Source organism: Embiotoca jacksoni, unplaced genomic scaffold (assembly GCF_022577435.1).
Source record: "Embiotoca jacksoni isolate LCO1_2020_lvr unplaced genomic scaffold, fEmbJac1.0.p SCAF_22, whole genome shotgun sequence".
Lineage (NCBI taxonomy): Eukaryota > Metazoa > Chordata > Actinopteri > Embiotocidae > Embiotoca > Embiotoca jacksoni.
Genome location: NW_027185363.1, coordinates 6,292,327 through 6,306,344, shown reverse-complemented (window position 1 = coordinate 6,306,344; position 14,018 = coordinate 6,292,327). Strand labels below are relative to the sequence as shown.

The 14,018-nt window shown below is 39.3% G+C and overlaps 1 protein-coding gene across 3 annotated transcripts in view; it reads right to left on the bottom strand.

Moving 5' to 3' along the window:
* sntg1 (syntrophin, gamma 1) overlaps window positions 1-14,018 on the bottom strand; it is a 34,237-nt gene that overhangs the window by 4,447 nt on the left and 15,772 nt on the right. For all 3 annotated transcript variants that reach the window (XM_069157528.1, XM_069157526.1, XM_069157529.1), the window contains 10 exons: window positions 13,524-13,565; window positions 13,097-13,199; window positions 12,411-12,493; window positions 11,960-12,090; window positions 9,447-9,576; window positions 5,058-5,096; window positions 3,857-3,973; window positions 1,667-1,738; window positions 1,022-1,174; window positions 744-836 (listed from right to left, as the gene is read on the bottom strand). In XM_069157528.1, the coding sequence (XP_069013629.1) occupies window positions 744-836; window positions 1,022-1,174; window positions 1,667-1,738; window positions 3,857-3,973; window positions 5,058-5,096; window positions 9,447-9,576; window positions 11,960-12,090; window positions 12,411-12,493; window positions 13,097-13,199; window positions 13,524-13,565 (963 nt within the window). The remainder of the gene's footprint in view (window positions 1-743; window positions 837-1,021; window positions 1,175-1,666; window positions 1,739-3,856; window positions 3,974-5,057; window positions 5,097-9,446; window positions 9,577-11,959; window positions 12,091-12,410; window positions 12,494-13,096; window positions 13,200-13,523; window positions 13,566-14,018) is intronic.

Here is a 14,018-nt window from a genome sequence, read left to right as displayed (position 1 = left end):
TAATTCAGCCCTATGTCTTGTTGGTTTAATCTTTTTTCTGTATGTTCCAATTAGGATTTTTTTTTTTTTTTTTTTTTTTTTTTTTATATACAGAAACGTTGCTTCTGATAACAACTAGAGATGTGGTAAAACATCTCACCGGGTCCTGAGCCAGCAGATTTTAGCTCTACTTGTCTACTTGTTATATTTGTGTTGTTTCTGACTGAAAGTCTTACTAACATGGTTGCTGAAATTAGCCAATAGCAGCTTTTAATTATGGAGTAATCCCACCCCGTGTATTGTCTGCAATTGCAGTTTACATATGGATTGTGTTTTGTGCAGTTCTCTCAGTAAACAATGCTCTGGCAACATTTTTCATCATCCTTGGGGGACATTGTTGCTTCACATTGTAGGAATTAGGGCCAAAATCTTAGAGAACAATATGGCAGCGCTTGTGTCCTGCTCATCCACATAATGTGCACCAGTGGAGTAGTCTGCGTGGCTCTCAGATTTGGGGAAAGGCCAAAATGAACTGCAGGCAGGAGTGAGAGGTTTGAGCTGGGGGGAACCAGCCATCAAAACAAATGTGCTCATACTCCCAAAATGCACACAGTGCAGAATAAGTTAGCAGCACAGAAAAAAGAAAAGGGGAAGCTGAAGCATCGTGATTCATTTCATCACACTGTGTACAACACTGTTGTCTGAAATCTCCTACTGAAATCATCTCTTTTTAATATTTTTGGTGATGACTGTCCTCCACTTACCTTTGAAGCGGCATCAAAGCACACAAAGCCCATGCTGAAGTCAATTGTAAGTCCCATAAGGTGGCTCTCCATGATACAAGCATACGTTTTACACTACAGAACAAGAGAACAGGATGTTACCCACAAGAGCTGCACAAGGACACAAAAGCCTCTTTTGATCTGCTGGAAACGTCATATGAGCATTATCAATCTTTGTACTAAAACAACTGAGCTGGAACCGTGTGCTTGATTGAAACCATCACCATTCCCTGCACGTTCCCTATTGCTTAGGTGCAGACCTGTATCCGCTCCACCTCCAGGAAAGTGGCCATCTGAAAAGCCTTTTCCCAGACCAGCAGCTCGCACTCCAGCTCTACGCTGAAGAACATGTCCTCCCCGCTCTCCGTCTGGACACTGAAGCACTGCTTCCTCTTGTCCAGAAGGTCATTGTCCTAAGAAAAAACACAGAGCGGCTACCATGTGGATCAGAGGCAGATGGGCAGACGGACGTGCAGATAAAAAAAAGCAACAGCGATGTAGTTTCCTGAAGCCAATTACAAATAAACAGACAACTACTTTAATTTAATTTATCTTTTCATAACTTTATGTAACCTGAGTGGCAGCCAAAGGTCAGCCTGTATCTGATTGAATATGTGGATCTATATGAATTAAGTTTACCATAATAAGTTTCTAGATAATGACTTGCATATAAATTGTCACTATCAAATTCCAGGTGACCTCGAACCTGCAGAGAATGAGAAATGAAATGTGAACCTTGAGTGTCTCTATGGGATTGGAGATGAACACATGGAAATAAATCAGTGAGTCAGACAAGTGCATTTCTCAGATTTTATTTGCTACTTTATATTCTCTCAGTGTATCCAGTGAGAGACACGCTGCTCTAAATGTTCAGGCAATGAAATATATAAAAGAGACTGTCTTACCTTTAAAATCTTGCACATTATCTCATACACAGTAAAGCTTTTCTCTGCTCTCGTCCAGTCCCATGTTGTCACCTGAAAAAAACACAAACACATTTATGTTTGATTTGACAAATGTCTGTTAAACAGGGAGAAAGCATAAAAACTGTCCCTAAAAGTAAAACTCATACATGTTTTTTGTTTTTTTTTACAGGTAGCTCATTTAGAATTACTTTCAAATGAAATTATTAACCATGCCCTTTTATACATTTTTGCATTACCTCTCAAGCTTTCCATTTTACAGTGCTCAAGGTAACACATATTTACTACCTTTGCAGTTGTTTTTGAAACCATGGTGCTTTGATTTTACATGAGGTAAACAAAGTAAACAAATAGAAGAGGGTTAAAAATCTTCTATTTATGAAGTAGCTGGAACATTGAAAAAGTCTCAAGTCTCAGTTTCAAGATTTTGAAAATGATGTTTTATCTTTTTCAAACATTCTTGTTGTTTATCTTTTAGATAAACTGATGGTTACCTCTGTGGCGTGAACGTATGCCAATTAATGACAGTATTGAGTAACTACCTTGCAGTTGTCAAGTTTCAGTTTACATCCATATCTGTCCAGACTCATATGTAGTGAAGTCTTTGAGGAAATTTGGATCAAATATGGTTGTTGCTGCAAAGAAGCTAAAACAAAATTTAAACCTTAATGCCTCACACACAGGAAGGAAGAGCTATACAGTCAGCACAGTATCAAAGTGAACAGATTTATATTCAAATGTTTGTTTTCAAAAACGATCCTTCCCTTTTAAAAGGAGAAACGGATTGGAGGATCAGGGAGAATTGATGTCTTGCGAGCAAAACTCTATCCAATGCTGATGTTCCTGGAGTGTAAAACAGCATCTATCATTACTGTAAGATATAAACAAGGCACGATGTTCCAGTCCTGAACCAAGTGACTGGGAAAGGGCATTTCAGCTGTTGCCATCTTTCTATTTTGGAGCCACAAATGATCATATTTGGTTGAGCATGGGAGGAGTGAGTGATGAAACGGACTCGTTCCGATTGGAAACCCGAGGACCCTGCGTCCCGCCCACTGATAGTGGAAACCTAATTGCACCACAGGCTTGTCAATCAAACAGACATGCCCCCAAATTTACCACACTTTGAGCCCTAATATCTAATTAATGATGGGATTATTTTTAGGACCAATAAAATGGAGTGACCTTTGCTAACAACACCAGAATGAAAAATGGAAAACATTTATTGACATTGTATTTCATGAGAGAAGTCTAATGGGAGTCTAAGGAACAGTAGCCTTTTTGGCGCTAACCCCTAGCGGCCCTTTGCGGTATTGCAGCTGCACTTCCACATTGCCTTCATTTTTTAGATCCAAGAGCTACGTCCACTTTTATATATAGTCTATGTCTTGAACAGGTACCTTTGTAACATACTGTTTAACTCCATAATGGCATAGTTGGCTAACAACATGCCCCTTTGGGAGAAATGCTCGGTTATCGCTGCAGGTAGTAAGCTGGTTAGCTTGGCGTGCTAACATTTACAGCTTAAAATGCAGCAGATAAACTCACTTGTTATCAATTTGTTTTGCTTTGTTTTTTGGGGGGGGTTTTGAAAAAGTTATATATATTACAAAAAAAACCACCACCCTCCATACACTGTCAAGCACACTGTTACGGGTGTGGAAACTGTCATCTTGCCATGTGAAGGGAAATCTTCGTCACAGGTAATTAACTCGTCTTGAATAATAAAGAAGTTGGTCTTGAACACTTGTGAACACACAGGCTGCCATATTCCACCATCCACTCACATTAGTGATTTCCATTTATATCAGCACATTCACGTTGTGCAGACAATTTCAGCTATCTATCAATCTTTTCCCATCTCCAGTACCATCGACAAGCTTATCCCTCTTGTCATAATCACCTAAGTGGCTGGCAGAATGTAAACAGATTTAATGATCACCATCAATCAAGTGGAAGATCAATGCAGCACGAAAGATTATGAGTGAGCTGCTTCCTTTTTTTTTTCTTTTTTTTTTTTCCAAACGTGAGATCATTTTCTCCCTCCACAATACATTAGCATCAAATGAAAAATCCCCCTGTGGAGCTGAACAACATCAATTCAAAGACACGTGTTTGATGTATGAAACAGGAAGATGGTGTAAGACAAATGCAGATGAGGTGAAAACTTACTGGAGGTGCTGAGAACTTGAAGAGGGACGAACCCCTCAAAGCGAGGAACTTTGGTGAATACATTCGGTCCTGAACGGAGTCGTGCTCCTTCTCGTCGATCCAGCCCATGTAGATTATCTACCAAATGGTAAAGAAGACAGAGACGCGCATATCATATCTTGTATTTGTTTTTGTGTGTAAAATTAACTAGAATGATGAATGAACCGATGTCTAGCAGCAATTGGAGCCTTCAACTTGTCCAGTCGTCATAAAAGTAGCCCTTTGTTTTCATAAAAGCTTGACAGATGTTACAGGTTTTTACAAAGCTTGAATTACATTGGCATGTACAAATAAAGATTTGAACTGAACTGAAATGTCCAGTTTTCTGTCTAGCCTGTAGAGCTTACAAGGGCCATGTAAATATTATTGGTATTAACTGAGAGAGAAGGAGCCAATCCATTAAAATGAAGCTTTTTATCCGCAAAAGGCTGACATTGTGCAAGAAGTCTGATCACTAGCTGCTATCTGTTCAGAAACATAGTGACACAGCAATCTATAAATGTATATTTCATCATACCCCCAAGGAAAAGGTTTAAAAATTTGTATTCACCAAAAAATAAAGAGGGTACACAAACAGGGAGATGAAGAGAAAGAAAGCAAAAGCTTCCACTGGTATATGTTCTAAGACATAATTTCAGACATCAAGTGTATCACACCATCACTGCTCATTAACGCCATGGTTTGATTTCAACCCAACTAAAACATTAGTTTTCTTTTCCGTTTGGAGTTTTTTGACGGATTTACAAAGCAGGCGAGTGAAAGATTCGGGACAGACGCGTTTCACGCTGTTTAATTTCTTAACTGAATTGTCAAGTGAATTCTCATGTTTTTGTGGAGCAGCAAGCAGAGTAAATAAGTAACAAAGAAGATCCTCACTAAGGCGCTTACTCGCCATGTTTAGACTGAAAGATGATGCTGCGAGTTAACTGACTGAAGGCACTTGAGTTGTTTTCTGATCATCTCTCAGTGGACGTACTTTAATGATGCAAACCCTCATCTTGTGTTGCAATAGCTGGCAAGACAGTTCTGTGTCCTTTTTCTGACTGACTGACCTGGTTAGATTTACTTCTGATTTTAAAGATGAGGATAAAACACACAAATTAAAGTCAACCAAGGCAGAGCGACGATCTAAAGAAGAGACCGGAGGAGGAAAACATCTTACCTGCTGGTTAACTGGAAAATTTCGGTTTATCTTCTTCACCTGTTAAATTTAACGAGAACATCAATAACTCGTTAGAATAACTCCTGCTAACAATCACACACCAGTTACCAAAGTAAAGACATTTGCAGGGTCCCAAAGGGCCTCGCAATACTTCGAAGAACTAATAAACATGAATTACAGTATCCATGCTAACGTAGCACTGAAGGAACACTGTTAGACCTACTTCATTTATTCAATGCATGCAAATTTCACAATGAGATAGATAGAGTCATTCCCGCAAGGACCCGAGGCTCTTCTTAAAAAAAAATCCATTAAAAAAAATCCATTCTCTCTGTGGTAATAAAAGCGGTGAAACTACTGAGAGAGTAGTCAAGCTTTAAATTAAAACATTCTGCTCAGATCACAGGTATCACTCGTCCCTAATCCACACTATACTATCAATATAACTCTTTCTTAGGAGCTGAGCACCAAATTAAGTCGTGCAGACCCGATTCCGTCCTCCAATAGAGGCGAGAACAAGTCACAGCAGCTTATTGCGAAATGCTACTGAAGTCTGAGTCCAGAGAGAAAACGGAATGTTTTTTTATATTCAGAGAATGAACAGAGAAGGAAACGGTCAGATAACTGTCAGGATGTGAGCTCGGTTTGAATATGTGGGAGCAGCAGCGGTGGGTTTGCTCAGATTCAGCTAATACTCTGCAGGTCTACCCAGTTCTAACACAAATTAGGTTCAGCTCAGGTGTCCACTCCTTTCACTGTATCTAAAAATACAAACAGGAGAACTTCGACGGGAGTTTGTAGGCTTCCCAGGGCTGGAAAGCACTGCATTAACTCTACAAATACTGTATTTAAGTAGTTTTACGTGATGACAGTGTTGGAGGAAATGCTCAGATTCTTTATTTAAGTAAAGTGCTAATACCAGTTTCAAAAATAATCCATTACTGGCACAACTTCTATATTTAAAATCCTACTTAAGTAAAAGCACACCAGGTACATCTGAGGTGTCAAGAGATGATAAATAGGGTGGAAAAAAAGAAAGAAAAAAAAACTCCCATGCAAATTTCTATTCTTTTTTTTATTTTTATTTTTTTACTTTTCTCTAATCTTTGATGCTGTTCTTCCTGTTCAGCAGAAAGATAAATTACTGACATCATCAAAATTCATGACGACTTACAGTTGAGTTTTGTGACAGAGACGCCCCATCAACTTTTAAGATTAGACAAAAAACCTTTTGATGAAGCTTATAGTTGGCTGGCTTAGGTGATCCTAAACCAATCACGTAGTTATGCTGCGGGGAAATCTCCCATAATGCACTGATCACCTCTCCATGCATTTATATGTCCCATTGCATCTCATTAACTTTATGCCTTCTCTTCTCCCCCATAGCTTTGTGCTTTTTTCTGCAAGAATCTCTGGCTCTGGAGCTGCATGTTTCTGATCTGCCGTTAATATTGTTTATTGTCTCTCTTTGCTGTTCTTTTCTCTCTAAGCGCTCCCCTCACCCCCACAAGTCAAGGCAGATGGCTGCCCACATATGACTCTGCTTCTGCCTGAGGTTTTGGACATTTTTCCTCCCAATTGTCGCTCATGTGGGAACTGCTGAATTGGTGGCCTCCTCTCTATGTAATGTTGTTCCATTGAAAGGACCTAACCATGTTAAGTGTCCTGAGATGACTTGTGTTGTGATTTGGCACCGATAAATAAACTAAAATTGAACTATAGTGCACCAAACATGAACAAACTGCATAATCAAAGGCGAACAGGGATCACAAGCAAAACCTCGCTGACAGAGGTAAACAGACACTTAACAGTGGAGCTGCTAAATGCCACTGAAGTACAGCTTTGAAAATTGCTACAGAATTGAATCAGCAGCTCTGAGCCCAGGTCTCAGCAGAAACTGTTCAGTCTGAGCTTTGCTGCTAAAAGCTGGAAACTTAAAGCAGAGCTGTGATAAACAAAACACTTGAGTCCAAGGTCAAGGCACAAAGACACACCACCTGGTGTAGGGAGAATTACGCCTTTAGAAAAGGCAAAAGAGTAATGAGTCATTAGCAATGAGTCATAATTTAACCTAATTCCCACACTGATTTGATTCACAATCACATTTGAGAGGAAGACGGCAGGAAGACTTCAGCCTACAATATCTGCCATACAGCTGACTAGTGGGAGTCGTTAAGGGCGATAGAGCAACTTCCTTTCATAATGTCTCCATACTCCTCCCAGTGATGTCTTCAAATGCACCGCTAAACAAATTCAAGAGTGCTTTCATGAACACCGGGATGGCCTCGCTAGTCAGCCGACCTGAACATCACTAAGCCTTTATGGGAATTTGTGGAGCGCAGAGAGCCGAGTGGATTTCCTCCTCCATTATCGCAAAGAGAAATTGAGGCATTTTTTTCATGACGAATGGTTCAATATTTGAATCAAAACAGATCAATTCAACTGTAAGACAGCAAACGAAAAAGGACTGATGCCTCTCTGCAAGTAAAGGATGACCGTACTCGTCATTAGGGCCTAAAATCTTGATATGTATTTAAGTGTTTCTGCTGTCTTGTCCAATTTTTATCGTTCTCAAGGTCCATTATTTTTTATTTTCTAAAAACGTTTAGGAATGTAGATGATTTCATGATACAAGCCCCCAAAAATATTGTTTTTACAGTTCAGTAGTTTTTAAGGTCTTTGTGGGACTCTGGATGATCTGCAGCATAATCAATCAATCAGTCATTCAATAATCCAGGTTATTAGTCCCTTAAGAGTAATTGGTTTTGCAGCAGTGAAATTAAAGCAAGATGAAATAACAAACCATATAAATAAACCATATAAAGGACCTGACGGCTTGCTCTTACATTTTAGTTATATATCCATGGTCCCCTCAAGATGAGTTGTTAATTAATTGCTTTGCAGTTAGCTCCATCCTCCAAACAAAATTTTAATTTGTCCAATATATATATGACAAAAAACCTGTCAAGTTAACAACACTCCCACATGCCTCAGCTGGACTTTGTTTTGATGCTAATTAGAAAACGTTAGCAGGCTAACATGCTGGAGTTAGTTGGTGAACATTATAAACATTTTACCTGCTAAACATCAGCATGTGTGCATTGTCAGTGTGAACACGTTAGCTCGGTGACGTTAGCATTCAACTCAAAGCGTCACTGTGCAGCTTCACTGAGCTGCTAGTATGACTCTTAGTGTTGAGTCCTCCTTTCATGTTTCTATTGATTTTGCATTACTTGAAAAAATATTCACACGCAAGAGGAGCACTAAAGGAAAAGTGTTCTTAAGCTGTGGGAGACATAAAATGAGACACATCAAATGAGAAGGAAGCTTGACAACATAAAACCTAGTAAAATAAAACTACACCAATAATTCATTTAGTTGTCCAAAAATCACAAGATGTCTTTTCTAGCAGCAGAAATCTGTACATCTTACGTCTATCTCGCTACTATCTCACTCACACATCTCGGTAAATGCCGGAGTGAGAATGCATTCATTCATCTATTGTTGTCGCCATTCTGGCAGTGAGACGAGTTAAATACGTCCCTCACTTCGTCCACTCCAATTAACCAGGGCTCCATTATTCCTTCGACACTCTCACAAACACAGCCATTGCTCACTCACACACACACACACGCGCACGCGCGCACACACACACACACACACACACACACACACACACACACACACACACACACACACACACACACACACGTAGGCAAGAGACACATAATAATTACAAATCCCTGCTTCTCACTGTGGCGTGCCATATTCAGACTCAGACTGCTTAAATCACTATAGACAGCGACTTCACAATTCCTATAAATATTTGAAGTTTAGTGCACATTTAGTTAAATGTGTCAAAATGAGGTTCCCTTAGATTTTGGAGGCGATTTGACCAATGATGCCGCTTGTTAGCAGCATTTGTAGTTGACTCCCCTGATGAGCATTATCACTCATCTGGAAATACAGAAACAAGCTTTGTTTATTCCAAATCAACTGTGGTCAAGCTGAAAGAAATATGTTCACAATAAAAGAGGGAATACAGCATCGGTATTTCTTCTGCTCTCGCTGCCTCGTGGTGTCATTACAATATAATATTGTATGATGAAATATAGATAAAACAAGTGCAAAGGGTTAGCTTGGAGGAGTAAGTACAGTACCATGTGATTGCTACTTTTGTGACCTCAGGCTCTTAGCAATAAGAGCGTGCTTTATTCAGAGTGAAGACACATCATTATGTTTCTACAGTACTTAATGGCATGACATTTGCAAAGGGACTGTTAGACAATCCACAAACTGCAAGTGTGTTGCATTATCACCCAACCCAATATCATACTGGTTTACCTGGGGGACGGTGAGAGCAAACAACTATCATTATTTCTTACTCACATTGTGCTTGGTGAGACCGGAAATGTTGCTCGCTATCGCCTGAAGCCAGTCCAAGCAGTCCTCAACTGTGGGAAACTGTACGACTCCACTGCAGACTCCGTCCACAGCTATGACCTGGAAAGCATTTTTCCTAAGAGAATCAAGAAAAAGTAAAAGATCAGCGGAGGATTTTGTATTTTTATGAACTTACCATAACTTTTTTGATTGATTATCAGCTGTTCAGGAAGACATTAGTTTCCATATATTTTTAGAAGGGGTTTAGAAGCAATTTACAAAGGCCTTGCTTGCAATTTTTGATTTCTTCAGTTCTATTTATATTTCTAGGTGGTCAGAGTTACATCATAAGATATTATTCCGTTTCATTTCATGCCAGCATGTAAAACTCTGGGCAGACTCATAAAAAAATTATTCTTCCGGGATTCTAATGACACAAACAAGGATGTTGTGGACCTGTTTTCTTGCATTTAAAAAGTTGCTTTTTAGCAAACAAATCTAAAAGAAAATAAAGAAATTGTTTGACATTTAAAACAATTTCTTAAAAAAATTCTGTCTGTCTGTCTGTATTTTACAGAGGTGGAGCCAGGAGAGAGTTAGCTGAACAAGATAAAAAAAAATATGCCAACCACCAAAGCTAAAGCAAATTGAAGCTAAAGCTAATCAACAATTTATATTTGGTTAGCCTAAACACATGTATAAACAAACATATATAAACCAAATTTGATGTTTCTATTTTTTTTTTCTTGACAGTTCATCCTACTTCTTTTGGAACAGACTGTTCTGGAAATGTCATAACTAAAGAAATCCCAATACAACAGAACTTAACTTTAACTTTTGCCTCATACTGGTTCAAAGTCTAAACAACAAATTTAATCTTCATTTTGTTTTATTATAAACTGAAAGATATGCTTGTAATATGGCAAATAAATAAAAAATTTGTGGTATCCTTACGCAGTTTTCAGCTAATGAGCTAAAACAAGCCAAACCACAAACGCAGTCCATTAAAGTCCAATCCACAAGATTACTGTTTCTATCATTGACCATGCAGCAAAAAGGAAAATGCATTTATTGACAGTTTAATGGATTATTTGGCAGAACTAATGCAAGTATTCTTTATCTGGACCAAGGGGGTGAAAATTATTCATTGTTGCACTTTAGTTTTGGTTCCGGTTCCTGTTTACACAGATTTTTAATAAAGGAACCAAAAGGAGTAAATATGAAGTCACACAGACTGATAGATAACTCACTGACTGTTCTTTTTTAATGATGTCACTCTGTACTGTCAAGACATACGTGGAAAAATACAATTGAGGTGACTGAAAGCAGGTCACTCTACACTTTGATGCTTCTTATGTTCTCAGCACAAAGAGTACATCGACTGTCTCCTCAGAGGTACAGGTAAAAAACGAAGCGTCTATTATTCTGAGATGATTATTGTGCTGTCTTTTTAATTGACTTAATGAACTGACAAAGTACACAGAAGAAACAACACAACAGAACTCAGTTTCATTGTCTGATTTACACGTCGCGTATAAAGACTGATTATAACCTCAACTCCTCAACTGTTCATAAACATCAGATTAGTAGTGCATTAGTAGTTCAACTTTTTATTCATGCTCAAACACAGATCTATTATTAGACTGCAATTACCCCGTCGTGGTTGATTTGCTTCTGACCAACCAGTCAAGTTACAGTTTACATCCATGTCTGTCCAGAGTTATAGAATATATGCAGTGAAGACTTTGAAGGATTTTGGCAAATAAAGCTGATTCTGACTGAACACAAAATTGCAGCTCTGACAGCAGACAAGGCTTCAAATATGGATGTTTCTGCAAACAAGCTATGAATTCTAAAACTTCACACACATCTTGAGTCCGACAGCACAGAAGTTTCAAGGTGAACACCTAAAATCAGCATCGGCAATTCAGTGTCTGAATAAATATGAAATATGGTCAATCTCCCCTTCTGATCCTGAGAAGAAAAGGTTTTTTTTTAAGGGTTAGGGTTTTTAAGGCATTGCTGAAATATCACAGTCATGAGAATGGGTTTTATGTTCGTTCGTAGAGACGGACAAACAATGTGAAAACCCTTCAGCCACAGCTGTTACCAGTGTGGAGGCATACAAATACAGTGGTTGGTCTGCTTTGTGTGTGGAATCGGCTTGAAGGCAGACCAGTTTGTAAAAAAGGTCTCAGCCCAGTTGTTTAGTCCGCATCAAGGTTCTACTGACAGCGTTCTTACTCGCCCAAACAAACCAGGAAAACAAGCTCATAAGCCAAGTAGGTGAGGAGTGAAAGCCTCCTGCGTTTAATGGAATATTCTACACAGTTGAAAAAAGCACTGTACTGTATGGCCTATTTATAGTTCGAGCAAGACAGTGTGCTACATTTGAAAATTCCCAAGCATTAAAAAAAAAGTAGGAGATCTCAGCACCACCATCCTGTGGCGCCTTCAGGGGAGAAAGAAGCTCTGCAAGTGACACCGATGACACTTCAAGATGAAGTCCCACAGCTCACCTGCAGACGTCAGAGCCGGGGATGTACTGCGACAGGCGTGAGTGTAGCAGAGGAATAAGGCGCAGGTCCACCCATCTCTTCTCCCAGCGAAGCCCTGAGGACGTGGGCCAGGACGAGCAGGACAGTGTGTCCTGTTGAGGTGTGAAACACAATTTAGAAGAGCTGTTCATTTTCCACCTCGCACATTTCAAACAGTTCACATGTCAGGAGCCTGAGTCCTGTTGCCGCTGCAGGTGCTGTTGTGTCAGATGCACGGGCAGGCCGAGCGAGCACAAGCAGTAGATTAAAGCGGATTCAACCTCCTCAAAAGATAAAGATAGAGCATCCCGGTTATCAGCGAGCAGTGACAGTTGCATGGAAACAACTTTCTGGCACTGGGAGCGCTGCTGCATGGTTACAGAAGGATAGTTACAGAATCTGTCAGTCAAGAAAGGCGCTAATGAAAAAGTACCGTGTTGTTAGGATGGTAGTTCAAGTGCAGGCCGCTATCACACAGGGGAGAGGAGGTCCCACTACTCTGGTCGCTGGGGATGCCTGAAAGCACAGCGGGGGCACACACACAAAAAAAGCCAATAAACCCTCCAAACTTAGAGCAACACCTCCGTCTATTTTAAGGTTTCCAACTGCAGTGAATCATAGCCGTCAACAAAAAGTGTGTTATTTTGTTCAGCTACACTGTCGGCGCCTGCTCTGTGCCAATTTATATTCAGTTGACTGGCTGGACGGCCAGTCAACCTGGCCTATATACGCATATAAAAGGATTTTTATAAAAGCATCCATGTCTTATGATAGGTTGAAGCTTTCCCATGCAAGAGTAATCAATTGCACCACAATGAACAATGTCAATTCTTTCTGTTTAGTGTTTAGCTGCATTTGTGAAGATTCAGATGTGTTCTTTCTCTTGTTTTCTCTCTTTAACAAAGTAGCATCTTTATTTAGTGCCTAACAAGACAAGCAAGTCCAAAAAATTCAGTTGGCAGCTGAATTTATTTTTCATTATTTCTCTCAAAATGGCTCAAATTTATTGTTTCCAGGACAACCAATTCATGTCAGAAAATAACACAAGCTAAAAATCCTGTTGGTTAATTATTTTCCACAGAAGTTCCAGTGATTGTGGACTTAGACCAAGTTTCTTACATGTGCAGTCCTCACACAGGGGCAGTTTCAAAAAGGCAGGCGTCTTCTTTAAGAAAGACACCATGAGAGTCACTTCTTCACCAGCATTTCTCAAAACCTGGACCTGCAAGGTAAAAAACACAAGCTTGTTTTTTTTTTATTGCAGAAAGCTGTAAACTGTGCGGTTTTCTGACGATTGCTCGCTGTGATGAAACGTGGCGTGCTAGTGTCTCGCTAAGAATGGAAATCCAAGATAAGGGGTTTACACAGACTGCAAGTTTTATGCTCCTTACTCACACATATTTCTTACAGATGCATTTAAGAGGGGATGAAAGAGAAAAATTGTCTTTGCATGTCAAAAAGATATAAATCATAAAATGAGACAAGATAAGCTGTTGAAAGAGTTGTTGCAGTGTAAGAAACTGTGAGATATGAGCTGACAGCTTACCACTTCTTCATGGCGATAGCTTCTGACGTTTATTCCATTTATCTGGAAACAACAGTAACACGGTTAACCTACACAATATTGCTGGCATTATATCACTGCAGCCTGATCTTCAAAATTATTGACAAGGCAAGGACAATCATTTTTTGGGCCTCTGCACAAAAAACTGTTGCCATGAACACAGAGCATCTTTTTGAATATTTCCTTTGCATCGCATAAGCCGACTGAAAAAAAGAGGTGGGAGATCTTTTTTTCTGGCTGAAATACATAGCAAATAAAAAAACCTTTGCCTATAGGGATATGTACTTTTTTTTACACCGTTTTGTGGACATGCAGCTCATGAATTATTTAAATTCACCTACAGACAAGTTTTAAGATGTATATAAAATACTTTATTTTGGACAGGAATTTGTGTCTGTTATGGTTTCTCCACAAAATATCTACTCCTTCTGGCCCATTAGAAATTCCACTACTATGAATACGCAAATATATTTCATT